Source organism: Tachyglossus aculeatus, unplaced genomic scaffold (genome assembly GCF_015852505.1).
Source record: "Tachyglossus aculeatus isolate mTacAcu1 unplaced genomic scaffold, mTacAcu1.pri scaffold_1_arrow_ctg1, whole genome shotgun sequence".
In the NCBI taxonomy this organism is placed as follows: domain Eukaryota; kingdom Metazoa; phylum Chordata; class Mammalia; order Monotremata; family Tachyglossidae; genus Tachyglossus; species Tachyglossus aculeatus.
The window spans coordinates 299,897-327,701 of record NW_024044915.1 but is presented as its reverse complement, the minus strand read 5'-3'; the positions used below and the strand labels follow the sequence as shown (position 1 = coordinate 327,701).

The 27,805-nt window shown below is 52.3% G+C and overlaps 1 protein-coding gene across 2 annotated transcripts; it reads right to left on the bottom strand.

The window, feature by feature from the left end:
- Positions 1-398: 398 nt before the first annotated feature.
- Positions 399-26,400, bottom strand: LOC119923543 (mitochondrial dicarboxylate carrier-like). 2 transcript variants are annotated; one of them, XM_038742900.1, is made up of 12 exons: positions 26,325-26,400; positions 20,049-20,306; positions 17,446-17,565; positions 14,761-14,875; positions 13,793-13,841; positions 11,899-11,940; positions 10,901-10,944; positions 7,990-8,060; positions 5,041-5,133; positions 4,137-4,211; positions 2,097-2,153; positions 399-955 (listed from the first exon to the last, which is right to left on the bottom strand). In XM_038742900.1, the coding sequence occupies exons 2-12, from the start codon at positions 20,136-20,138 to the stop codon at positions 833-835; spliced, it is 879 nt and encodes a 292-aa protein (XP_038598828.1). In that variant the 5' UTR covers positions 20,139-20,306; positions 26,325-26,400; the 3' UTR covers positions 399-832. The 2 variants fall into 2 exon arrangements, with proteins under 2 accessions (XP_038598828.1, XP_038598829.1); XM_038742901.1 differs by lacking the exon at positions 2,097-2,153.
- Between the last annotated feature and the right edge of the window lie 1,405 nt (positions 26,401-27,805).

Here is a 27,805-nt window from a genome sequence, read left to right as displayed (position 1 = left end):
AAGAACTTGGATTCAGGGGCTGAAGAGACACAGCGGAGGGATTTAATGGGTGATTTCCAAGCCAGGAAGGGAGGAACATCTCCCTGAGGCTGGCGATTGTTCCCGGGAAGGTCTGGACTTGGAAAAGAACCCGGATTCAGGGGCCGAAGAGACACAGCGGAGGGATTTAACGGGTGATTTCCAAGCCGGGAGGGGAGGAAGGCCTCCCTGAGGCTGGCGATTGTTCCCGGGAAGGTCTGGACTTGGAAAAGAACTTGGATTCAGGGGCCGAAGAGACACAGCGGAGGGATTTAACGGGCGATTTCCAAGCCGAGAGGGGAGGAAGGCCTCCCTGAGGCTGGCGATTGTTCCCGGGAAGGTCTGGACTTGGAAAAGAACCTGGATTCAGGGGCCAAAGAGACACAGCGGAGGCATTTAATGGGCGATTTCCAAGCCGGGAGGGGAGGAAGGTCTCCCCGAGGCTGGCGATTGTTCCCGGGAAGGTCTGGAATATGCGGAATGTTTTTGGGAATCTCTGAAAGGGCGCTCTGTGAGGGGTTCTGGAAGTTTCCGCGGCTCCTGAAGGGTGAGGGGAGGATGGGAGCCTTTCCCGTCACCTCATGCCGACTTCCGAGAGGAGAGGAGATCCTGAGGGGATTTTAGGGGGAGACAGCCTGGAATGGGAAGGGTGGAGACAGGGATTCTTGGGCAAGGTGGCTTTTTTCCTCTCGTCGTTGGCAAAGGGCCGCACGGATTCCCGCCCCCCGGAGACCCGGACGTAGAAAACGGCGCTATCCCAAAAGGATTCCGGGCTCGCTGGCCACCGCCCTAGCCCTTCTGAGGCGGAAAGGCCTCAGTTTTTGCCGGCCCCCGGCGGGTTCTCCACGACGATGCCGAAATTTTCCCGCAGCTGTTCCAGGAAGATGAAGGTGAGGACGGTCTGGGGCATCAGACGGATGGCGGCGGGAAATAAACCCTGAAACGAGACGGGGGGACGGGGAGGCCGAGGCTGAGGTGAGGACGACGGGGATGGAGGCTGAAGCGAGGAGGACGGGGACGGGGCTGGGCTGAGGCGAGGACGATGGGGATGGGGAGGCCGAAGATGGGGATGGGGAGGCGAGGGGGCTGGGGCTGGGGCTGAGGAGGCTGAGGCTGAGGTGAGGACGACAGGGAGAAGAATGGGGCCGAGGCTGAGGTGAGGACGATGGGGATGGAGGCCGAGGCTGAGGTGAGGAGGACGGGGACGGGGCTGGGCCGAGGTGAGGACGATAGGGATGGGGAGGCTGAGGAGGCCGAGGCTGAGGTGAGGACGATGGGGATGGAGGCCGAGGCTGAAGTGAGGACGATGGGGATGGGGCTGGGCTGAGGTGAGGACGATAGGGATGGGGATGGGGAGGCTGAGGAGGCCGAGGCTGAGGTGAGGACGTTGGGGATGGAGGCCGAGGCTGAGGTGAGGACGATGGGGACGGGGCTGGGCCGAGGTGAGGACGATGGGGATGGGGAGGCTGAGGAGGCCGAGGCTGAGGTGAGGACGATGGGGACGGGGCTGGGCCGAGGTGAGGACGACAGGGATGGTGACGGGGCCGGGGTGGAGGCTGAGGTGAGGATGACCGGGACGGGGAGGCCAAGGAGGTTGAGGCTGAGGTGAGGACGACGGGGAGAAGAATGGGGCCGAGGAGGCCGAGGCTGAGGTGAGGACGACGGGGATGGAGGCCGGGGCCGAGGAAGCTGAGGTGAGGACGATGGGGATGGGGAGGCCGAGGAGGTTGAGGCTGAGGTGAGGACGATGGGGAGAAGAATGGGGCCGAGGCTGAGGTGAGGACGACGGGGACGGAGGCCGAGGCTGAGGCGGGAGGACGAGGATGGGGCTGGGTCGCGGTGAGGACGATGGGGATGGGGACGGGGCCGGGGGTCGAGGCTGAGGTGAGGACGACCTCTGGCTCCAAAGCCCGGGCTTTTTCCACTGAGCCACGCTGCTTCTCTAAGCGGCCGCCGTGTGCGGAGCACGGTACTAAGCGCTGGGAGAGGCGATGTGGTGGTGGGGGTGGCGGGGGGGGGATTAGGCCAGGATTTTCACATCCGTCCTAGGCCGGGCCCCCCAACGAGGAGGCCGTTACCTTGTAGAAGGCCAGCGGTCCGAGCTTGGCCGTCTCCAGCGCACAGTGCAGGACGCCCTGAAACGCAAGACAAGCTCCCCCCTCAGCAGATCCGGCTCACCGCTAGACTGGAAGCCCGCGGCGGGCCGGGAGCGACCCCCTTTATTGTCGTGTGGTGCTTCATCATCATCATCATCAATCGTATTTATTGAGCGCTTACTGTGTGCAGAGCACTGGACTAAGCGCTGGGGAAGGACAAATTGGCAACATCTAGAGACGGTCCCTACCCAACAGTGGGCTCACAGTCTAAAAGGGGGAGACAGAGAACAAAACCAAACACACTAACAAAATAAAATAAATAGAAGAGAATAGAATAGCGCTTCCTGAGCGCTCGGTTCAGTGAGCGCTGAATAAATACGACTGAATGAATGAACGGTGTCTTTTTTGGGAGGGATCTGTTCAGCGCTTTCCATGGGCCAGGCACCGGATTAGAGCCGAGCTAATCAGGTCGGACGCAGTCTCATGGTTTTCATCCCCATGTTATAGGGGAGGGAACTGAGGCCCAGAGAAGCGGAGTGACTCTCTCAAGGTCACACAATAATAATGATGGCATTTATTAAGCGCTTACTATGTGCAAAGCACCGTTCTAAGCGCTGGGGAGGTTACAAGGTGATCAGGTTGTCCCCCGTGGGGCTCCCAGTCTTCATCCTCATTTGACAGATGTGGTAACTGAAGTAAAGAGAAGTGAAGTGACTTGCCCAAAGTCACACAGCTGACAATTGGCGGAGCCGGGATTTGAACCCATGACCTCTGACTCCAAACAATAATAATAATAATGATGATGATGATAATAATGATAATAATAATGGCATTTATTAAGCACTTACTATGTGCAAAGCACTGTTCTAAGCGCTGGGAAGGTTACAAGGTGATCAGGTTGTCCCACGGGGGGCTCACAGTCTTCATCCTCATTTGACAGATGAGGCAACTGAGGCCCAGAGAAGTGAAGTGGCTTGCCCAAAGTCACACAGCCGACAATTGGAGCCGGGATTTGAACCCATGACCTCTGACTCCAAATAATAATAATGATAATGGCATTTATTAAGCGCTTACTATGTGCAAAGCACCTTTCTAAGTGCTGGGGAGGTTCCAAGGTGATCAGGTTGTCCCACGGGGGGCTCCCAGTCTTCATCCCCATTTGACAGATGTGGTAACTGAGGTAAAGAGAAGTTAAGTGACTTGCCCAAAGTCACACAGCCGACAATTGGCGGAGCCGGGATTTGAACCCATGACCTCTGACTCCAAATAATAATAATGATAATGGCATTTATTAAGCACTTACTATGTGCAAAGCACCTTTCTAAGTGCTGGGAAGGTTCCAAGGTGATCAGGTTGTCCCACGGGGGGGCTCCCAGTCTTCATCCTCATTTGACAGATGAGGTCACTGAGGCAAAGAGAAGTGACTTGCCCAAAGTCACCCAGCCAACAATTGGCGGAGCTGGGATTTGAACCCATGACCTCTGACTCCAAATAATAATACTAATAATAACGATGGCATTTATTAAGCGCTTACTATGTGCCAAGCACCGTTCTAAGCGCTGGGGAGGTTACAAGGTGATCAGGTTGTCCCACTGGGGGGGCTCCCAGTCTTTATCCTCATTTGACAGATGAGGAAACTGAGGCAAAGAGAAGTGACTTGCCCAAAGTCACCCAGCCGACAATTGGCGGAGCCGGGATTTGAACCCATGACCTCCGACTCCAAAGCCCGGGCTCTTTCCACTGAGCCACGCTGCTTCCCAATAGACAAGTGGCAGAGCCGGGGTGAGACCCCAAGTCCTTCTGACTCTCGGATCCGGGCCCCGTCCGCCGTCTCCCCCTTTTAGACTGTGAGCCCGCTGTTGGGTAGGGACCGTCTCTAGACGTTGCCAACTTGGACTTCCCAAGCGCTTAGTACAGTGCTCTGCACACAGTAAGCGCTCAATAAATACGATTGATTGATCGATTGATTGGGCCGTGTTTCCCCAAGGAGACGGGGAGGGAATCGGCGGCCTCCCCGCTCACCTCATAGTCGCGCGAGTTCATCAGGCGGGTCTTGACCACGTCTAGGGGTTGGCATAAGAAGGTGGCACACACGCCCTGCCAAGGGAGAGGAGCAGGGGGTTACGAGGGGAGAATAATAATAATAACGATGGCATTTATTAAGCGCTTACTATGCGCAAAGCACTGTTCTAAGCGCTGGAGAAGAGCCTTTTCCTCCCCTCCATCGCGAACCGTCTCCTCTCGGGGCCTCTGGGTAACTGGCAGGCCCGGTGCAGGGGACTGTGGGATGGGCAGGTCATCGTAATGGTCATCAATCAGCCAGGGCTATTTACTGAGCGCTTACTGTGCGCAGAGCACTGGACTAAGCGCCTGGGAGAGGACGACAGGACGGACGCCAAGCGCGAAAGCAACCGAGGGAATCCGGGGGCGTTATCGGCGGGAGAGAAGCAGGACGGTTAGAGCCCGGGCCTGGGAGTGAGAAGGGACTGGGTTCTAATCCCGGCTCCTCCGGGTGACCTTGGGCGAGTCGGGCCTTGGAGTCTGAGGTCAGGGGTTCAAATCCCGGCTCCTCCAATTGTCAGCTGTGTGACTTTGGGCAAGTCCCTTCACTTCCCTGGGCCTCAGTTCCCTCATCTGTAAAAGGGGGATTAAGACTGTGAGCCCCCGTGGGACAACCTGATCACCCCCTCAGCGCTTAGAACAGTGCTTTGCACGTAGTAAGCGCTTCATAAATGCCATTATTATTATTATTATTATTATCCTCTGGGCCTCGGCGGCCCCATCTGCAAAATGGGGGCGGAGACCGTGAGCCCCAAGGGAGAGAGGGGCTTGGTCCAACCCAAAGATCTCGGATGTGCTTAGTACAGTGCCTGGCACCTAGTGAACGTTTACCGAACACCCTGAAAGAAATGAAAAGACCACCTACGGCAACGGAGCTGGCCACAAAGTGGGTGAGGATGTTGTCGGAGAGGAATCCCGTGGCCAACACTAACTGTTTGGCCTGGTCGTAGCCGGATGCCTGGGGAGAGAGAGACAGAGACAGACGGACAGAGATAAAGCAGCGTGGCTCAGTGGAAAGAGCCTGCGCTTTGGAGTCAGAGGTCATGGGTTCAAATCCCGGCTCCGCCAAGTGTCAGCTGGGTGACTTTGGGCGAGTCACGTCACTTCTCTGGGCCTCAGTTCCTTCATCTGTAAAATGAGGATGAAGATTGTGAGCCCCACGTGGGACAACCTGATCACCTTGGAACCTCCCCAAGCGCTTAGAACAGTGCTTGGCACATAGTAAGCGCTTAATAAATGCCAACGTTATTATTATCATTAGAGCCACGAGAAGCAGCATGGCTCAGGGGAAAGAGCCCGGGCTTTGGAGTCAGAGGTCATGGGTTCAAATCCCGGCTCCACCAATTGTCAGCTGGGTGACTTTGGGCGAGTCACTTCACTTCTCTGGGCCTCAGTTCCCTCATCTGTCAAATGAGGATAAAGACTTTGAGCCCCACGTGGGACAACCTGATCACCTTGGAACCTCCCCAGCGCTTAGAACAGTGCTTGGCACATAGTAAGCGCTTAATAAATGCCAACGTTATTATTATTATTATTAGAGCCACGAGAAGCAGCGTGGCTCAGGGGAAAGAGCCCAGGCTTTGGAGTCAGAGGTCATGAGTTCAAATCCCGGCTCCGCCAATTGTCAGCTGGGTGACTTTGGGCGAGTCACTTCACTTCTCTGGGCCTCAGTTCCCTCATCTGTCAAATGAGGATAAAGACTTTGAGCCCCACGTGGGACAACCTGATCACCTTGGAACCTCTCCAGCGCTTAGAACAGTGCTTGGCACATAGTAAGCGCTTAATAAATGCCAACGTTATTATTATTATTAGAGCCACGAGAAGCAGCGTGGCTCAGGGGAAAGAGCCCGGGCTTTGGAGTCAGAGGTCATGGGTTCAAATCCCGGCTCCGCCAATTGTCGGCTGTGTGACTTTGGGCGAGTCACTTCACTTCTCTGGGCCTGTTCCCTCATCTGTCAAATGAGGATAAAGACTGTGAGCCCCCCGTGGGACAACCTGATCACCCTGGAACCTCCCCAGCGCTTAGAACAGTGCTGGGCACATAGTAAGCGCTTAATAAAAGCCAACGTTATTATTATTATTAGAGCCACGAGAAGCAGCGTGGCTCAGGGGAAAGAGCCCGGGCTTTGGAGTCAGAGGTCATGGGTTCAAATCCCGGCTCCGCCAATTGTCAGCTGGGTGACTTTGGGCAACTCACGTCACTTCTCTGGGCCTCAGTTCCCTCATCTGGAAAATGGGGATGAAGACTGAGCCCCCCGTGGGACCACCTGATCACCTTGGAACCTCCCCAGCGCTTAGAACGGTGCTTGGCACATAGTAAGCGCTTAATAAATGCCAACATTATTATTATCATTAGAGCCACAAGAAGCAGCGTGGCTCAGGGGAAAGAGCCCAGGCTTTGGAGTCAGAGGTCATGAGTTCAAATCCCGGCTCCGCCAATTGTCAGCTGGGTGGCTTTGGGCGAGTCACTTCACTTCTCTGGGCCTCAGTTCCCTCATCTGTCAAATGAGGATAAAGACTTTGAGCCCCACGTGGGACAACCTGATCACCTTGGAACCTCTCCAGCGCTTAGAACAGTGCTTGGCACATAGTAAGCGCTTAATAAATGCCAACGTTATTATTATTATTAGAGCCACGAGAAGCAGCGTGGCTCAGGGGAAAGAGCCCGGGCTTTGGAGTCAGAGGTCATGGGTTCAAATCCCGGCTCCGCCAATTGTCGGCTGTGTGACTTTGGGCGAGTCACTTCACTTCTCTGGGCCTGTTCCCTCATCTGTCAAATGAGGATAAAGACTGTGAGCCCACCGTGGGACAACCTGATCACCCTGGAACCTCCCCAGCGCTTAGAACAGTGCTTGGCACATAGTAAGCGCTTAATAAATGCCATTATTATTATTATTATTATTATTAGATAAGGGGGGGAGGGAGAGACAGAGAGAGAAGGAGAGAAAGTAGGAGAGACAGAGGGAGGAAGGGAGGGGAGGAGACAGAGGGAGAGAAGTCTCTGAGCGACCTCGAGCCCCCCCAGATCTGGTTCTCTCGAGCTCCTCCGTCTACCTTCCCCAGGAATAATTACAGCAGTGGCATTGATGTGCCACGGGCGCTTAGGATGATGATGGTATTTGTGAAGCGCTTACTCTGTGCCAAGCACCGTTCTAGGCGCTGGCGTGAATACGAGGTCATCAGGGTGTCCCCCCGTGGGGCTCCCAGTCTTGATCCCCATTTTCCAGATGAGGGAACTGAGGCCCAGAGAAGTGGACTTGCCCACAGTCACCCGGCTGACGAGTGGCAGAGGTGGGATTAGAAGAATAATAATAATAATGGCGTTTGTTAAGCGCTTACTATGTGCCAAGCGCTGGGGGGGAATACAAGGTGATCAGGTTTGTCCCACGTGGGGCGCACAGTCTTCATCCCCATTTTACAGATGAGGTGACTGAGGCTCAGAGAAGTTAAGCGACTTGCCCAAGGTCACACAGCAGACATGTGGCGGAGCCGAACCCACGACCTCGGACTCCCAAGCCCGGGCTCTTTCCATCAAACCACGCTGCTTACGTCCACGTCTGTAGTTCATTTGTAGTCCTGTAGTGCACACAGTAAGCGCTCAATAAATACCCACGGTCTAAAAGGGGTAGTAAAACAGTAGACTGTAAGCCCGCTGTGGGCAGGGATTGTCTCTCTTTATTGCTGAAGCGAGCTTTCCAAGCGCTCAGTCCAGTGCTCTGCACACAGTAAGCGCTCAATAAATCCCCCCGACTGGCAGATTGACGGGTCTCCTCCCCCGGGGCCGGGAGGGAGGGCGGGAGTGGGGGGCGCTTACCTGACCCACGGTCACCAGGGCCCCCCGACTCGATGCCAACGTGGCTCCCGAGTAGAGCTTCTTAAATCCCTCTGCCGGACAGGAGCGGGGAGGGGGGGGGAGAATGATGGTATTTATTAGGCGCTTACTATGTGCCAAGCACTGTTCCCCCAGTGGTTCCCCCTCCCGGCATCCTCTGCTTCTATTCTCGAGGCCGCGAGCCCGGCTGGTCGCCCCCGCTCCTGCCCCCCGAAACCCAGCACCTCCGGCCGAAACTTCTCCCTGGCTCCATGGCAGGGCAGTCTAATGGGTGGTAATAATAAATTCGGCATTTGTCAATAATAATGCTAATAATAATAATGATGATGATGGTATTTACTAAGCGCTTACTATGTGCAAAGCACTGTTCTAAGCGCTGGGGAGGTTACAAGGTGATCAGGTTGTCCCATGGGGGGCTCACAGTTTTCATCCCCATTTTAAAGATGAGGGAACTGAGGCCCAGATAATAATAATAATGATGGTATTTGTTAAGCGCTTACTACGAGGGAAGCGCTAGTCTAAGCGCTGGGGGGGATACAAGGTGATCAGGTTGTCCCACGGGGGGCTCACAGTCTTCATCCCCATTTTAAAGATGAGGGAACTGAGGCCCAGATAATAATAATGATGATGGTATTTGTTAAGCGCTTACTACGAGGGAAGCACTAGTCTAAACGCTGCGGGGGATACAAGGTGATCAGGTTGTCCCACGGGGGCTCACAGTTTTCATCCCCATTTTAAAGATGAGGGAACTGAGGCACAGATAATAATAATAATAATGATGGTATTTGTTAAGCACTTACTACGAGGGAAGCGCTAGTCTAAGCGCTGGGGGGGATACAAGGTGATCAGGTTGTCCCATGGGGGGCTCACAGTCTTCATCCCCATTTTAAAGATGAGGGAACTGAGGCCCAGATAATAATAATGATGATGGTATTTGTTAAGCGCTTACTACGAGGGAAGCGCTAGTCTAAGCGCTGGGGGGGATACAAGGTGATCAGGTTGTCCCACGGGGGGCTCACAGTCTTCATCCCCATTTTAAAGATGAGGGAACTGAGGCACAAATAATAATAATAATGATGGTATTAAGCGCTTACTACGAGGGAAGCGCTATTCTAAGCACTGGAGAGGTTACAAGGTGATCAGGTTGTCCCACGGGGGGCTCACAGTCTTCATCCCCATTTTACAGATGAGGGAACTGAGGCACAGATAATAATAATAATGATGGTACAAGGTGATCAGGTTGTCCCACGGGGGGCTCACAGTCTTATTCCCCAATTTACAGATGAGGGAACTGAGGCCCAGAGAAGTGAAGTGACTTGCCCAAAGTCCCACAGCTGACAGTTGGCAGAGCCGGGATTTGAACCCGTGACCTCTGACTCCAAAGCCCGGGCTCTTTTCCACTGAGCCACGCTGCTTCTCTAATAATAACTGTGGTATTTGTTAAGCGCTTACTATGTGGTGGGCACTGTACTAAGCGCTGGGGGAGATACAAGGTCGTCAGGTTGGACACAGGCCAGATCCCTCATAAGGGATCTGAGAAGCAGCGTGGCTCAGTGGAAAGAGCCCGGGCTTTGGAGTCACAGGTCATGGGTTCAAATCCTGGCTCTGCCCATTGTCAGCTGTGTGACTTTGGGCAAGTCACTTCACTTCTCTGGGCCTCGGTTACCTCATCTGTAAAATGGGAATGAAGACTGTGAGCTCCCCGTGGGACAACCTGATCACTTTGTAACCTCCCCAGCGCTTAGAACCATGCTTTGCACATAGTAAGCGCTTAATAAATGCCATCATCATTATTATTATAAGGCTCACAGCATTCAGTCATTCAGTTGTATTTATTGAGCGCTTACCGTGTGCACAGCACTGTACTAAGCGCCCGGAAAGTACAATCTGGCAACAGACGGAGACAATCCCTACCCAACAATGGGCTCACAGTCTAGAAGGAGGGAACTGAGGCCCAGGCTTGTCTGCTGTGTGACCTTGGCCAAGGCACTTACCTTCTCTGGGCCCAGTTATTGTTATTAGTATTAATATTAATAATTATTCTCTGGGCCTCAGTTCCCTCACATATAAAATGTAAATGGAAAGAGCTCATCTGCAAGTGCTTAGTACAGCGCTCTGCACACAATAAGCGCTCAATAGGTACGGATGAATGAGTAAAATGGGGATTAAGACTGTGTGCCCTATGCGGGACGGGGGCTGTGTCCAACCTAATTATCTTGTATTTCTTGTAATTATCTCGTATAGTATTGCAATTATCTTGTAGTAATCTTGTAATTATCTCCCCCGGCACTTAGTACGGTGCCCGGCCCACAGTAAGCACTTAACAAATACCAATTACCAAAGGAGGGAGAACAAATATCGAACCGCCCCCTCCATTTTTCGGGTGAGGAAATCGGGGCCGAGAGAAGGTAAGTGACTCGGCCAAGGTCACCCAGCAGGTAAGTGGCGGAGCCGGGATTAGAACCCAGGTCCTCGGAGTCCCAGGCCCGGGAACCAACGCTTCCTAAGGCTTTAAACTCAGCCTTCTCCGGGAGGAAGGATAATAGGAAACTGTGGGCCCGTTGCTGGGTAGGGGCCGTCTCTATCTGTTGCTGACTTATACTTCCCAAGCGCTTAGACCAGTGCTCTGCACACAGTAAGCTTTATTTATTTATTACTATTATGTTTGGTTGTGTTCTCTGCCTCCCCCTTCTAGACTGTGAGCCCGCCGTCGGGTCGGGACCGTCTCTAGATGTTGCCAACTTGGACTTCCCAAGCGCTTCGTCCAGTGCTCCGCACACAGTAAGCGCTCAATAAATCCTACTGAATGAATGAATGAAGAGTAAGCGCTCAATAAATACGACCGAATGAATGAAAGGAAACTTGGCACCGTGGTCCGGCCGGCGGGTCTCACCTTCGCGGACGATACGGCTTATCCCGTGGAGGGCGTGGGAGTAACTGGAAGGGACAGGAAGAGGGGGGTTAGATGGTCTGACTCCTGTGTGGGGGGGAGAAGAGGGTTAGGGTGATCATGGTTACTAGAATAATAATTATGGGGGCGTTTAGTAAGCGCTTACTAGGTGCCAGGCACTTTGGGCCAGTCACTTCACTTCTCTGGGCCTCAGTTCCCTCATCTGTAAAATGGGGGTGAAGACTGGGAGTCCCACATGAGGCAACCTGATTACCCCCAGTGCTTAGAACAGTGCTTGGCACATAGTAAGCGCTTAACCAATGCCAACATTATTAAAGTACTATAATTATTAGTATTGTTATTAGAGAAGCAGCGTGGCTCAGTGGCAAGAGCCCAAGCCTTGGAGTCAGAGGTGAGGGGTTCTAATCCCGGCTCCACCACTTGTCAGCTGGGTGACTTTGGACAAGTCACTTCCCTTCTCTGGGCCTCAGTGACCTCATCTGGAAAATGGGGATGGAGACTGTGAGCCCCCCGTGGGACAACTCGATCACCTTGTACCCCCCCAAGCACTTAGAACAGTGCTTGGCACATAAGAAAGCGCTTAACAAATACCATCATTATTAAAGTACTATAATTATTATTATTGTTATTAGATAAGCAGCGTGGCTCAGTGGCAAGAGCCCGGGCTTTGGAGTCAGAGGTCATGGGTTCTAATCCCGGCTCCGCCACTTGTCAGCTGGGTGACTTTGGACAAGTCACTTCCCTTCTCTGGGCCTCAGTGACCTCATCTGGAAAATGGGGATGAAGACTGGGAGCCTCCCGTGGGACAACCCGATCACCTTGTATCCCCCCAAGTGCTTAGAACAGTGCTTGGCACATAGAAAGCGCTTAACAAATACCATTATTATTATTATTATTATTATTATTATTATTATTATTATTATTACAGGGGAAGGGAAGAGGGCTTAGTTGGGGCAGAGAAGAGTCCCAGGGGCACTTACTTCCTTCTTAGGTGCAGGGGCAACTTCACATCATTCTGCATCCTGCCAATCAGACCACAGCCAATCAGACCGGTGCCAATCAAAGCCGATCAGATCGGAGCCGATCGGGGCAATGCCAATCAGAGCTGATCAGACCGGCGCCGAACAGATCAGAGCCAATCAGACCAGAGCCGATCAGATCGGAACCGATCAGATCAGAGCCAATCGGATTGGAGCCGATTGGACCGGAGCCGATCAGATCAATCAGATTGGAGCCAATCAGACCAGCACCAATCAGACCCGATCAGATTGGAGCCGATCAAATCAAAGCTGATCAGACCAGCGCCAATCTGAGCCGATCAGATTGGAGCCAATCAGATTGAAGCCAATCAGACCAGTGCCGATCAGAGCCAATCGGATTGGAGCCAATCAGATCAGAGCCAGTCAGACCAGCGCCGATCAGAGCCGATCAGATCAGAGCCAATCTGACTGGCGCCAATCAGAGCTGATCTGGTCGGAGCCGATCAGACCAGTGCCAATCAGAGCCAAACAGATTGGAGCCAATCAGATCGGAGCCAGTCAGACCAGCACCAATCAGAACCAATCAGATTGGAGCCGATCAAATCAGAGCCAATCAGACCAGCGCCAATCAGAGCCGATCAGATCGGAGCCAATCAGACCAGCACCAATCAGAACCGATCAGATCGAAGCCAATAAGACCAGCGCCAATCAGAGCCGATCAGATTGGAACCGATCAGATCGGAGCCAATCAGACCAGCACCAATCAGAACCGATCAGATTGGAGCCGCTCAAATCAGAGCCGATCAGACCAGCGCCAATCAGAGCCAATCAGATCGGAGCCGATCAGATCGGGGCCAATCAGACCAGTGCTGATCAGAGCCGATCAGATCGGAGCCAATAAGACCGGAGCCAATCAGATCAGAGCCAATCACACCAACGCCAATCAGAGCCGATCAGATCGGCGCCGATCAGATCAGAGCCGATCAGACCAGCGCCAATCAGAGCCAATCAAATTGGAGCCAATCAGATCGGAGCCGATCAGACCAGTGCTAATCAGAGCCGATCAGATCGGTGCCAATCAGATCGGAGCCGATCAGATCGGAGCCGATCAGACCAGTGCCAATCAGAGCCGATCAGATCGGAGCCGATCAGATTGGAGCCAATAAGACCAGCGCCAATCAGAGCCGATCAGATTGGAGCCGATCAGATTGGAGCCGATCAGATCGGAGCCAATCAGAGCTGATCAGACTGGAGCCAATCAGACCAGCGCCAATCAGAGCCGAGCAGACCAGTGCCAATCAGATCAGAACCGATCAGATCAGAGCCAATCAGACCAGTGCCGATCAGACCAGGGCCAATCAGAGCCGATCAGATTGGAGCCAATCAGACCAGCGCCGATCAGAACCGATCAGATGGGCGCCGATCAGATCGGAGCCAATCAGACCAGCACCAGAGCCGATCAGATTGGAGCCGATCAGCTCGGAGCCAATCAGATCAGCACCGATCAGAGCCGATCAGATCGGAGCCGATCAGATCAGAGCCGATCAGACCGGCACCAGAGCCGATCAGATCGGCGCCTATCAGATCGGAGCCAATCAGCCCAGCGCCGATCAGAACCGATCAGATCGGAGCCGATCAGACCGGCACCAGAGCTGATCAGATTGGAGCCGATCAGATCGGAGCCAATCAGACCAGCGCCGATCAGAGCCGATCAGATCGGCGCCAATCAGATCAGAGCCAATCAGATCGGTGCCAATCAGGGCAGACGCCCTGCTCAAGTGTGGGAGCGGAACTTAGTGGCAATTTGGGGGAGAAAATGGGGAAGGAAGGATCCCCCCAAAAGCGGGATGGACGGAAGGGAGGGAGAGCAGACAGAAGCCAAGGAGGGGCTGACCTTACATTCACCATCTCCGCCGGGCTGCCCACAAACCCGCCGGCAAAACCTGCAGCCGGGAAAACAGGCCAGCGTCAGTAATTCCGCCCCAAACTCAACAGAATAATAATAATTATTATTATTATTATTATGGTATCTGTTGAGCGCTTACTGAGGCACTGTCTAAGCTCTGGGGTAGATAGGAGATAATCAGGTCGGACCTCCGCACTGTCCTAGGCATAGTCTTCATCCCCATTTGACAGTTGAGGCGGGGGGGAGTCAAGCGACTGGCCCAAGGTCACACGGCGGAAAAGCGGCGAAGGCAGGATTAGAACCCAGGCCCTCCTGACTCCAGGCTTGGGCGCCTTCCATTAGGCCGCGCTGCTTCTCAACACGGCTCCCTCCGGCACCCTCCCCTCTCCCGGCGGCCCCCACAGCATCATCAATCGTATTTATTGAGCGCTTACTATGTGCAGAGCACTGTACTGAGCGCTTGGGAAGTACAAATTGGCAACATATAGAGTCCCTACCCAACAGTGGGCTCACAGTCTAAAAGGCTCACAGATGATGGTGTTCGTTAAGCGCTCACTATGTGCGAGGCACCGTTCTAAGCGCTGGGGGAGATACGAGGTCCTCAGGCTGTCCCCCGGGGGGGCTCCCGGTTTTCATCCCCATTTTCCAGATGAGGGAACTGAGGCCCAGAGAATCAATCAATCGTATTTATTGAGCGCTTACCGTGTGCAGAGCACTGTACTAAGCGCTTGGGAAGTACAAGTTGGAAGTGAAGTGGCTTGCCCAAAGTCACACAGCGGACAAGTCGGGATTAGAACCCACGACCTCTGGCACCAGCCTCTGCCTCGCGGACCGCTGGCAACTCAGGTCGGCGTGTGGCCCCCAACCCCGGCCCGCCGGGCGACCTCGAAACCGTCAGGACGCCCACCCCGTAGCCCCCGGCCCCCCGCCGTCCTTCCCCACAATCCCCCACTCACCTCCCACCGCCGCCAGGAACACCTTCTGGTAGAAGGGAAGGGGCCTCGTCTGGCCCCTGGTCACGTAATCTTTCGCTGTGTCGTAGATGGCGAAACGGGTCAGGGAATAGGTCAGCTTAATAAGGATAACAACAATTAACAACGGTGGTATCCGTTAAAGCGCTCACTAGGTGCCAGGCGCTGTACTAGGCGCTGGGGTCGGTACAAGTTAACTGGTCTAAGCAGACGGGAGAACCGGCATTGATTCCCATTTGGTGGAGGAAGGAGCCAAACCCCGGGGAAGGGAATCATCGTAATAATAATAATTGTATTTGTTAAGCGCTTAGAACAGTGCCTGGCACGTAGTAAGCGCTTAACAAATACCATCATCATTACTAAGTGAACAATAATAATAATAATGATGGTATTTGTTAAGCGCTGACTGTGCGCCAGGCACTGTACTGAGCGCTGGGGTGGATCCCGCTTAGTACAGTGCTCTGCACACAGTAAGCGCTCAATAAACACGACTGAATGAATGAATGAATCCCAGCAAGTCGGGTTGGAAACGGTCCATGCGTCCCGTTAGGGTCTAGGCGGGGAGGCGGAAATCAAGCAATCCTTCAGGGGTATCACTTATGTCCATATCTGTTATTAATTTCTTTTTATTCGTGTCCGTCTCCCCCTCTAGACTGTCAGCTCGTTGTAGACAGGGAGTGTGTTCACTCATTCATTCATTCGATTGTATTTATTGAGCGCTTACTGCGTGCGGAGCACTGGACTAAGCGCTTGGAAAGCCTAATTGGGCAACATCTAGAGACGGTCCCTCCCCAACAGCGGGCTCACGGTCTAGAAGGGGGAGATGGACAATTAAACAAAACAAGGGGAAAGGCCTCAATAGCATCAAAATAAACAGAATTATAGATATCTATAAACGGTCTCCATTTTCCAGATGAGGGAACTGAGGCCCAGAGAAGGGAAGTGACTTGCCCAAGCCCCGGCTCTGCCACTTATCAGCTGTGTGACCTGGGGCAAGTCACTTCCCTTCTCTGGGCCTCGGTGACCTCATCTGGAAAATGGGGATGAAGACTGAGAGCCTCCCGTATCCCCCCCTCAGCGCTTAGAACAGTGCTTGGCACATAGTAAGCGCTTCACAAATACCATCGTTATTATTATTAATATTAATAATAACAATTAATATAATTAATTATATGATTGATAACAATTAATGGTTAATAATTAATTAATTAATTAATGATCTGCATGTCATTAATAAAATAGAGTAATACGTGGCTCAGTGAAAAGAGCCCGGGCCTTGGAGTCAGAAGTCATGGGTTCTAATCCCGGCTCTGCCACTTAGCAGCTGTGTGACTGTGGGCAAGTCACTTAACGTCTCTGTGCCTCAGTGACCTCATCTGGAAAATGGGGATGAAGACTGGGACCTCCCTGTGGGACAACCTGTTTCCCTTGTACCTCGCCCAGTGCTTAGAACAGTGCTTGGCACATAGTAAGCGCTTCACAAATACAATCGTTATTATTATTATTATTATTATTTCTACACATCGTTAATAAAACAGAGTAATACGTGGCTCAGTGGAAAGAGCCCGGGCCTTGGAGTCAGAGGTCATGGGTTCTAATCCCGGCCCCGCCACTTACCAGCTGTGTGGGCAAGTCACTTAACTTCTCTGGGCCTCAGTTCCCTCATCTGGAAAATGGGGATGAAGACCGGGAGCCCCCCGTGGGACAACCTGTTTTCCTCGTAGCTCCCCCAGCGCTTAGAACCGTGCTTGGCACATAGTAAGCGCTTAACAAATACCAAAATTATTATGAGAAGCAGCGTGGCTCAGTGGAAAGAGAACGGGCTTTGGAGTCGAGAGGTCATGGGTTCAAATCCCAGCTCCGCCAACTGCCAGCTGGGTGACTTTGGGCGAGTCGCTTCACTTCTCTGGGCCTCAGTGACCTCATCTGGAACATGGGGATGAAGACTGTGAGCCTCCCGTGGGACAAACTGGTCACCTTGTAACCTCCCCAGTGCTTAGAACAGTGCTTTGCACATAGTAAGCGCTTAATAAATGCCATCATTGTCATTATGTACAAAGATGTTCTCGCCTGTCCCGCCGTCGACCCCCGGCCCACGTCATCCCCCGGGCCTGGAATGCCCCCAATCCCTCTGCCCCTCCGCCAAGCTCGCTCTCTTCCTCCCTTCAGGGCCCTGCTGAGAGCTCACCTCCTCCAGGAGGCCTTCCCACACTCAGCCCCTTCCTTCCTCTCCCCCTCGTCCCCCTCTCCATCCCCCCATCTTACCTCATTCCCTTCCCCAAAGCACCTGCATATATGTATATATGTTTGTACATATTTTTTTACTCTATTTATTTATTTAATTTATTTGTACGTATCTATTCTATTTATTTTATTTTGTTAGTATGTTTGGTTCTGTTGTCTGTCTCCCCCTTTTAGACTGTGAGCCCACTGTTGGGTAGGGACTGTCTCTATGTGTTGCCAATTTGTACTTCCCAAGCGCTTAGTACAGTGCTCTGCACATAGTAAGCGCTCAATAAATACGATTGATTGATTGATTGATTGATGTTGATGTGTTGTCCTCTCCCAAGCGCCGAGTGAGCGCTCACTAAGTAGGATGGGATGAATGAGCGCAGAGCCGGTCCCGCCGCCCGTCCCGTCCCCCGGCCCGGTGCCCGCCGGGACTCCTACCTGTCGGCAGACGGAGGCGGAGAGGCCGCAGTAGAGGGCCAGGAAGCCGTCGTTGCTGACCACTCGGACCGCCATGCTGGCAAAGCCCAGCCGGGCCTTCTGCTGCGTCTGAAGGTGGACCTGCCCGGGGGTCAAAGGTCACGGAGCTCACCTCCTCCAGGAGGCCTTCCCAGCCTCAGCCCCCCCTTTCCTCTGCCCTACCCCTTTCCCCTCCCTACAGCCCTTCTATTTGCACATATTTCTCTATTTTATTATCACTATCATTAATGATTACTATTAAAATTTCAGTACAATTAATTTAATATAATTTAATATAATTAATATAATATAATAATATATTAATGATGATAATAATTGTCATTTATTAAGCGCTTACAATGTGCAAAGAACTGTTCTAAGCGCTGGGGGGGTTACAAGGTGATCAGGTTGTCCCATGGGGGGGGCTCACAGTCTTCTAGAGTATATATGTACTCTATACATATATGTATACATGTATATAGGTACCTATATACATATATGTATACATGTATATAGGTACCTATACAGGTATATGTACCTGTATATATGGATATATGTTTGTACATATTTACCTATTTACATTTATTTATTTATTTATTACGTATTTATTACTCTATTTATTTTTATTTATTTATTTATTACATATTTATTACTCCATTTACTTATTTTACTTGTACAAATCTAGTCTATGTATTTTAGTTTGTTAATCTGTTTGGTTTTGTGCTCTGTCTCCCCCTTCTAGACTGTGAGCCCACTGTTGGGTAGGGATCGTCTCTATACGTTGCCAACTTGGACTTCCCAAACGCTTAGTACAGTGCTCTGCACACAGTAAGCGCTCAATAAATATGATTGATTGATTGATTAATTCTAGACTGTGAGCCCACTGTTGGGCAGGGACCATCTCTATCTGTTGCCAACTTGTACTTCCCAAACGCTTAGTACAGTGCTCTGCACACGGTAAGCGCTCAATAAATATGATTGATTGATTGATTGATCCCCATTTGCCACTTGTCAAATGTGTGACTTTGGGCAAGTCACTTCACTTCTCTGGGCCTCAGTGACCTCCTCTGTAAAATGGGGATTAAGACTGTGAGCCCCCCCGTGGGACAACCTGATCACCTTGTAAATTCCCCAGCGCTTAGAACAGTGCTTTGCACATGGTAAGTGCTTTATAAATGCCATCATTATTATTATTATTTGACAGATGAGGGAACCGAGGCCCAGAGAAGTGAAGTGACCAAAGATACATGCCACTTCATTCATTCATTCAATCGTATTTATTGAGCGCTTACTGTGTGCAGAGCACTGTACTATTCATTCACTCATTCACTCAATCGTATTTATTTATTTAGTCTAGAATTTAGACAAGACTAGACTAGTCTAGTTATTATTATTATTATTCCGGGAAAGATAAATCCATAGAATCTCGATGAATGGGAAATGACTCCCAAACTGAGCCCCCTCCTTCCTCTCCCCCTCCCCCCCCCATCCTCCCCACCTTACCTCCTTCCCCTCCCCACAGCACCTGTATATATGTATATATGTTTGTATGGATTTATTACTCTATTTTATTTGTACATATTCTATTTATTTTATTTTGTGAATATGTTTTGTTTTGTCGTCTGTCTCCCCCTTCTAGACCGCGAGCCCGCTGTTGGGGAGGGACCGTCTCTAGATGTTGCCAACTTGGGACTTCCCAAGCGCTTAGTCCAGCGCTCTGCACCCAGTAAGCGCTCAATCAATAGGACTGAATGAATGAACGACTCGACGGCACCTCAATCAATCAATCAGTCAAGCGCTGGGGGCATACATGGTGATCATCATCAATCGTATTTATTGAGCGCTTACTATGTGCAGAGCACTGTACTAAGCGCTTGGGAAGTACAAGTACAAAGTACAAAGGTGATCAGGTTTATTTGTTTTATTTGTACATATTTATTCTATTTATTTTATTAATATGTTTTGTTTTGTTCTCTGTCTCCCCCTTCTAGACTGTGAGCCCGCTGTTGGGTCGGGGCCGTCTCTAGATGTTGCCAACTTGGACTTTCCAAGTGCTTAGTCCGGCGCTCTGCACACAGTAAGCTCTCAATAAATACGACTGAATGAATGAATGAATCAATAGATCAATAATAATAATAATAATGGCATTTATTAAGCGCTTACTATGTGCAAAGCACTGTTCTAAGCGCTGGTGAGGTTACAAGGAGATCAGATTGTCCCCCGGGGGGGGGGGGGGGGGACGGACACACTCACAGTCTTAATCCCCATTTTACAGATGAGGGAACTGAGGCCCAGAGAAGTGAAGTGACTTACCCAAAGTCACACAGCTGACAATTGGCAGAGCCGGGATTCGATCCCATGACCCCTGACTCCAAAGCCCGGGCTCTTTCCAGGGAGCCGTGCTGCTTCTCTGATCGTATTTATTGAGCGCTGACTGTGTGTAGAGCGCTGGACTAAGCGCCTGACGGGAATAAATCACTACTAATGCTCCTGGGGTGGGGGGCGAAATGAGGGGTGGGTCCCCACGGTCCCTCCGGTCCCCCCCAGCCGGTGCCGCTGACTCCCGGCCCGCTTGTGGCCCTCACCTTGAGCAGGTCCAGGGGGTGGGTGACGCAGGCGGCTCCGCAGGCCGCGATGCCCCCGAAGTACCAGCGGGTCACTCGCTTCTCGGGCATGGGGCCGCCGCGGCTGGGGTCCCTTGAAACAGATATCCGGGGGAGGGTCCTCAAGGCGGCGGTTGCGGGGGGTCCGATCGCCCCGTCGCCCTCGGCGGCGCACACCTCTCCGGGCCTGGGCCGCCCCTGCCGATCCGCTCGGTGTTTGGGGGCGGCTGTCTTCGAGGGCTGGAAACCAATCGATCAATAGTCATTCATTCAATCGTATTTATTTATTTATTTAATGGCATTTATTAAGCGCTTACTATGTGCAAAGCACTGTTCTAAGCGCTGGGGAGGTTGCGAGGTGATCAGGTTGTCCCACGGTGATCTCTGTCCTACAAAGGGCTCAAAGTCCCAGCAGGAGGGACAACATTTTGTTTCGTCGTCCGTCTCCCCCTTCTAGACCGTGAGCCCGTCGTTGGGTAGGGACCGTCTCTATCTGTTGCCAATCTGTACTTCCCAAGCGCTTAGTACAGTGCTCTGCACACAGGAAGCGCTCAATAAATACGGTTGAATGAACGAATGAACGGGAATTTCATCCCCCCATACGCCTCCTCGAAATCACCCGCAAAAAGTACACACCTCAATCACATTTATTGAAGGTTTACTGAGTGCACAGCGCTGTACTAACAATAATCATCATCAAGGTATTTGTTAATCAATCAATCAATCAAGCGTATTTATTGAGTGCTTACTGCGTGCAGAGCACTGTACTAAGCGCTTGGGAAGTACAAGTCGGCAACATCTAGAGACAGTCCCTACCCAACAGTGGGCTCCCAGTCTAAAAGAGTGTTAAGCGCTTACCTTTGTGCCAGGCACTGTTCTAAGCACGCTGCACACTGTCAGCGCTCAACAAATACTCTTGAATCATCATCATCATCAATCGTATTTATTGAGCGCTTACTATGTGCAGAGCACTGTACTAAGCGCTTGGGAAGTACAAATTGGCAACATATAGAGACAGTCCCTACCCAACAGTGGGCTCCCAGTCTAAAAGGGGGAGACGGAGAACAAAACCGAACATACTAACAAAATAAAATTAATAGGTTGTCCCACGGGGGGCTCACAGTCTTAATCCCCATTTTACAGATGAGGTCACTGAGGCCCAGAGAAGTGAAGTGACTTGCCCAAGGTCACACAGCTGACAATCGGCGGAGCCAGGATTCGAACCCATGAACTCTATTCATTTTATTTTGTTGGTATGTTTGGTTTTGTTCTCTGTCTTCCCCTTTTAGACTGTGAGCCCGCTGTTGGGTAGGGACCGTCTCTAGATGTTGCCAATTTGTACTTCCCAAGCGCTTAGTACAGTGCTCTGCACATAGTAAGCGCTCAATAAATACGATTGATGATGATGATGATAGTAAGCGCTCAATAAATACGATCGATGATGATGACTCCAAAGCCCGGGCTCTTTCCACTGAGCCATGCTGCTTCCATTGAGCCATGCTGCTGCCATTTATTGAGCGCTCACTGTGTGCGGAGCACTGTACTGAGCGCTTGGGAAGCACGAATCGGCAACAGATAGAGACGGTCTGCCTAGTCTGGCAATCGTATTCATTCATCGAGAAGGAGCATGGCTTAGTGGCAAGAGCCCGGGCTTGGGAATCAGAGGACGTGGGTTCTAATCCCGTCTCCGCCGCTTGCCTGCTGTGTGACCTTGGGCAAGCCACTTCACTCCTCTGGGCCTCAGTCCCCTCATCTGGAAAATGGGGATAAAGACTGTGAGCCCCACGTGGGACGACCCGATGACCTTGTATCTACCCCAGCGCTTAGAATAGGGTTTGGCGCATAGTAAGCGCTTAACAAATACCATCGTTACTGTTATTACTGGTATTACTCCAGCGCTTAGAACAGAGCTTGGCACATAGTAAGCGCTTAACAAACACTATCATTATTATTATTCCAACATTTAGATTGGTGCTTGGCACAGCTTGGCTCAGCGGCAAGAGCCCGGGCTTGGGAGTTAGAGGTTGTGGGTTCTAATCCCGCCTCCACCAATTGTCAGCTGTGTGACCTTGGGCAAATTACTTAACCTTCTCTGAGCCTCAGTTCCCTCATCTGTCAAATGGGGATGAAGACTGGGAGCCCCCCGTGGGACAACCTCATCACCTTGTAACCTCCCCAGCGCTTAGAACAGTGCTTTGCACATAGTAAGCGCTTCATAAATGCCATTATTATTATGTCAGCTGTGTGACCTTGGGCAAGTCACTTCACTTCTCTGGGCTTCAGTGACCTCATCTGAAAATAGGGATGAAGACTGGGAGCCCCATGGGGACAACCAGATGACTTTATATCTACCCTTATATCCACCTTGTGTGACTTTGGGCAAGTCACTTAACTTCTCTGGGACTCAGTTCCCTCATCTGTAAAATGGGGATTAAGACTGTGAGTCCCATGCGGGACAATCTGATAACCTTGTAACCTCCCCAGCGCTTAGAACAGTGCTTTGCACATAGTAACTGCTTAATAAATGCCATCATTATTATTATTACCCCGGCACTTAGAATAGGGTTTGGCGCATAGTCAGCAGAGAAGCAGCGTGGCTCAGTGGAAAGAGCCCGGGTTTTGGAGTCAGAGGTCAGGGGTTCAAATCCCGGCTCCGCCAATTGTCAGCTGTGTGACTTTGGGCAAGTCGCTTCACTTCTCCGGGCCTCAGTTCCCTCATCTGGAAAATGGGGATGAAGACTGGGAACCCCCGTGGGACAAGCTGATCACCCTGTAACCACCCCAGGGTTTAGAACAGGGCTATGCACATAGTAAGCGCTTAATAAATACCATTATTATTATTATTATTATTAAATCCCCCCCAATTGTCAGCTGTGTGACTTTGGGCAAGTCGCTTCACTTCTCTGGGCCTCAGTTCCCTCATCTGTAAAGCGGGGATTAAGACTGTGAGCCCCCCGTGGGACCACCTGATCACCTTGTAACCTCCCTAGCACTTAGAACAGTGCTTTGCACATAGTAAGTGCTTAATAAACGCCATTATTATTATTATTAAATCCTCGCCAATTGTCAGCTGTGTGACTTCTTTGGGCAAGTCGCTTCACTTCTCCGGGCCTCAGTTCCCTCATCTGGAAAATGGGGATGAAGACTGGGAGCCCCCCGTGGGACCACCTGATCACCGTGTCACCTCCCCAGCGCTTAGAACAGTGCTTTGCACATAGTAAGCGCTTAATAAATGCCATAATACTTATTATTATTAAATCCCCGCCAATCGTCAGCTGTGTGGCTTCTTTGGTCAAGTCGCTTCACTTCTCCGGGCCTCAGTTCCCTCATCTGGAAAATGGGGATGAAGACTGTGAGCCCCAAGGGGTACAACCTGATTATCTTGTATCCTCCCCAGCGCTTAGAACAGTGCTTTGCACATAGTAAGCGCTTAATAAATGCCATCATTATTATTATTATTATTAAATCCCCGCCAATTGTCAGCTGTGTGACTTCTTTGGGCAAGTCGCTTCACCTCTCTGGGCCTCAGTTCCCTCATCTGTAAAATGGGGATGAAGACTGGGAGCCCCCCGTGGGACCACCTGATCACCGTGTCACCTCCCCAGCGCTTAGAACAGTGCTTTGCACATAGTAAGCGCTTAATAAATGCCATAATACTTATTATTATTAAATCCCCGCCAATCGTCAGCTGTGTGGCTTCTTTGGTCAAGTCGCTTCACTTCTCCACTTCACTTCACTTCACTTCACTTCACTTCACTTCTAAACACCATGCCAACCTCGTTCACTTCAAGTTTATCCTTTCCTGCCTTAACTCAGCCCTCTCTTCTGCCAGACAAAACTATTTCTCCTCCCTTATTGACACCCATGCCCATCACCCCCGCCAGCTCTTCCGTACATTCAACTCCCTTCTCAGGCCCCCGGTTCCTCCCCCTCCTCCTTCCCTCACCCCCAACGATCTGGCCTCCTACTTCATTAACAAAATTAAATCCATCAGGTCCGACCTCCCCAAAGTCTCTTCCCCCCTTTCTCCAACCCCCCGGCTCTCAACATTCTCTGCTACTCTCCCATCCTTCCCAGTGGTATCCTCAGAGGAACTCTCCTCCCTCCTCTCAAGTGCTACTCCGGCCACCTGTGCTTCTGACCCCATTCCCTCTCATCTTATGAAATCTCTCGCTCCATCCCTTCTCCCCTCCTTAACTTCCATCTTCAACCGCTCACTCTCCACTGGTTCCTTCCCCTCTGCCTTCAAACATGCCCATGTCTCTCCCATCCTAAAAAAAACCCTCTCTTGACCCCACCTCACCTTCTAGTTATCGTCCCATATCCCTCCTACCATTCCTTTCCAAACTCCTTGAACGAGTTGTCTACACGCGCTGCCTAGAATTCCTCAACAACAACTCTCTCCTCGACCCCCTCCAGTCTGGCTTCCGTCCCCTTCATTCCACGGAAACTGCGCTCTCAAAGGTCACCAATGACCTCCTGCTTGCCAAATCCAACGGCTCATACTCTGTCCTAATCCTCCTCGACCTCTCAGCTGCCTTTGACACTGTGGACCACCCCCTTCTCCTCAACACGTTATCTGACCTTGGCTTCACAGACTCCGTCCTCTCCTGGTTCTCCTCTTATCTCTCCGGTCGTTCTTTCTCAGTCTCTTTTGCAGGCTCCTCCTCCCCCTCCCATCCTCTTACTGTGGGAGTTCCCCAAGGTTCAGTGCTTGGTCCCCTTCTGTTCTCAATCTACACTCACTCCCTTGGTGACCTCATTCGCTCCCACGGCTTCAACTATCACCTCTACGCTGATGACACCCAGATCTACATCTCTGCCCCTGCTCTCTCCCCCTCCCTCCAGGCTCGCATCTCCTCCTGCCTTCAGGACATCTCCATCTGGATGTCCGCCCGCCACCTAAAGCTCAACATGTCGAAGACTGAGCTCCTTGTCTTCCCTCCCAAACCTTGTCCTCTCCCTGACTTTCCCATCTCTGTTGACGGCACTACCATCCTTCCCGTCTCACAAGCCCGCAACCTTGGTGTCATCCTCGACTCCGCTCTCTCATTCACCCCTCACATCCAAGCCGTCACCAAAACCTGCCGGTCTCAGCTCCGCAACATTGCCAAGATCCGCCCTTTCCTCTCCATCCAAACCGCTACCCTGCTAATTCAAGCTCTCATCCTATCCCGTCTGGACTACTGCACTAGCCTTCTCTCTGATCTCCCATCCTCGTGTCTCTCTCCACTTCAATCCATACTTCATGCTGCTGCCCGGATTATCTTTGTCCAGAAACGCTCTGGACATATCACTCCCCTCCTCAAAAACCTCCAATGGCTACCGATCAATCTGCGCATCAGGCAGAAACTCCTCACCCTGGGCTTCAAGGCTCTCCATCACCTCGCCCCCTCCTACCTCACCTCCCTTCTCTCCTTCTACTGCCCAGCCCGCACCCTCCGCTCCTCCACCACTAATCTCCTCACTGTACCTCGCTCTCGCCTGTCCCGCCATCGACCCCCGGCCCACGTCATCCCCCGGGCCTGGAATGCCCTCCCTCTGCCCATCCGCCAAGCTAGCTCTCTTCCTCCCTTCAAGGCCCTCCTGAGAGCTCACCTCCTCCAGGAGGCCTTCCCAGATTGAGCCCCTTCTTTCCTCTCCCCCTCGTCCCCCTCTCCATCCCCCCCGCCTTGCCGCCTTCCCCTCCCCACAGCACCTGTATATATGTATATATGGTTGTACATATTTATTACTCTGTTTATTTATTTATTTATTTATTTTACTTGTACATTTCTATCCTACTTATTTTATTTTGTTGGTATGTTTGGTTCTGTTCTCTGTCTCCCCCTTTTAGACTGTGAGCCCACTATCGGGTAGGGACTGTCTCTATGTGATGCCAATTTGTACTTCCCAAGCGCTTAGTACAGTGCTCTGCACATAGTAAGCGCTCAATAAATACGATTGATTGATTGATTGATTGATTGATTCTCCGGGCCTCAGTTCCCTCATCTGGAAAATGGGGATGGAGACTGGGAGCCCCCAGGGGGACCACCTGATTATCTTGTATCCTCCCCAGCGCTTAGAACAGTGCTTGGCACATAGTAAGCGCTTGACAAATCCCGTCATTATGATGAACCAATGCCCTCATGATTATCATTGTTGTTATTGTCTTTACTCCAGCGTTTGGGACAGGGCTTGGCACCTGATAAATGCTTCGTAATCACGATAATTAATGAATTATCGAGGCGTGAGGGGGGCGCCGACGGTGACTTTTACCTCAGGAACCAAGGGGCGGGTGTGGCGAGGCGAGACGAGGCGAGGAGGCCACCTTGGCTACCAAGGCCGCGGGCGCCTCGCCCTCCTCGCGCCATCAACCGTCCCCCTTCGCCTCACGAGGCGCGAGCCACGACCGGGCGGCTTGGGAGCCAGTGCGCATGCGGGGCGGGAAATGCCCCTGGCAAGCGCGGTAATGCGCATGCGTGGAGCGGCCAAGCGCCTGTGGAGAACTCCCGGGAGGGGGGCCGGGGCGGGACTGCGCATGCGTGGAGCGGCGCGCCGGCTGGCGCGGGAATGCGCGTGCGTGGAGCAGTCACTCGCCTGAGAACTCCCCGCAGGGCGGGGCGGGAGTGCGCATGCGTGGAGTGGCACCCGGGGGGCCGGCGCGGTAATACGCATGCGTGGAGCGGCTTAGCGCCTGGGGAGAAATCCCGGGAGGGTGGCGCGGTAATGCGCATGCGTGGAGCAGTCAAGCGCCTGGGACCTCCTGCAGTGCGCATGCGTGGAGCGGCGCCCTTGGGGATTTCGGGGGGGCGCCCGGCACGGTAATGCGCATGCGTGGAGCGGCGCCCTTGGGGATTTCGGGGGGGCGCCCGGCGCGCTAATGCGCATGCGTGGAGCGGCTTAGCGCCTATTCATTCAATCGTATTTTTTGAGCGCTCACTGTGCGCCAGCACTGTACTAAGCGCTTGGGAAGTCCAAGTTGGCAACATCTAGAGACGGTCCCTCCCCAACAGCGGGCTCACAGTCTAGAAGGGGGAGACAGCCAACAAAACAAACCATATTAACAAAATAAAATAGAATAAATACTTACAAGTAAAATAAATATTTATTGAGCGCTTACTGTGTGCAGAGCACTGTACTAAGCGCTTGGGAAGTACAAGTTGGCCACAGATAGAGACGGTCCCTACCCAACAGCGGGCTCACAGTCTAGAAGGGGGGGGGGCAGCCAACAAAACAAAACATATTAACAAAATAAAATAGAATAAACATGTACAAGTAAAATAAATAAATATTTATTGAGCCTATAGGGAACTCCCGAGAGGCTGGGGCGGGGATGCGCTCGGGTGGGGCGGAGCCTGCGGGGAGCGCTAGGGAGGCCGGCCGGCGCAGTAGTGCGCATGCGTAAAGCAGCAGTGCGCCCGTGAAGAACTCTCCGGCAGCCGGCGCTGTAATGCGCATGCGTAGGGCAGCCAAGTACCTGTGGAGAACTCCCGGGGGGGGGGGGCTGAGGCGGGAGTGCGCATGCGTAGGGCGGCCAAGTACCTGTGGAGAACTCCCCGGGGGGGCTGGGGCGGGAGTGCGCATGCGTAGGGCGGCGCCCTTGGGGATCTGGGGGGGCCGGCGCGGTAATGCGCATGCGAGGAGCGGCTTAGAGCCTATGGAGAACTCCCGGGAGGCTGGGGCGCGAATGCGCACGCGTGGAGCGGCGCCTGTGGGGAGCGCTCGGGAGGCCGGCCGGCGCTGTAGTGCGCATGCGT

What these genes read in the sequence shown, in the direction of transcription:
- LOC119923543 (XM_038742900.1), bottom strand. Translation starts at nt 20,138, where the DNA reads ATGCCCGAGAAGCGAGTGACCCGCTGGTACTTCGGGGGCATCGCGGCC. An exon ending in GCGGAGATGGTGAATGTAAG is followed by an intron (nt 11,941 to 13,792) that starts GTCAGCCCCTCC and finishes TCTGATTGGCAG; the next exon opens with GATGCAGAATGATGTGAAGT. An exon ending in AAGCCGTATCGTCCGCGAAG is followed by an intron (nt 8,061 to 10,900) that starts GTGAGACCCGCC and finishes CCTGTCCGGCAG; the next exon opens with AGGGATTTAAGAAGCTCTAC.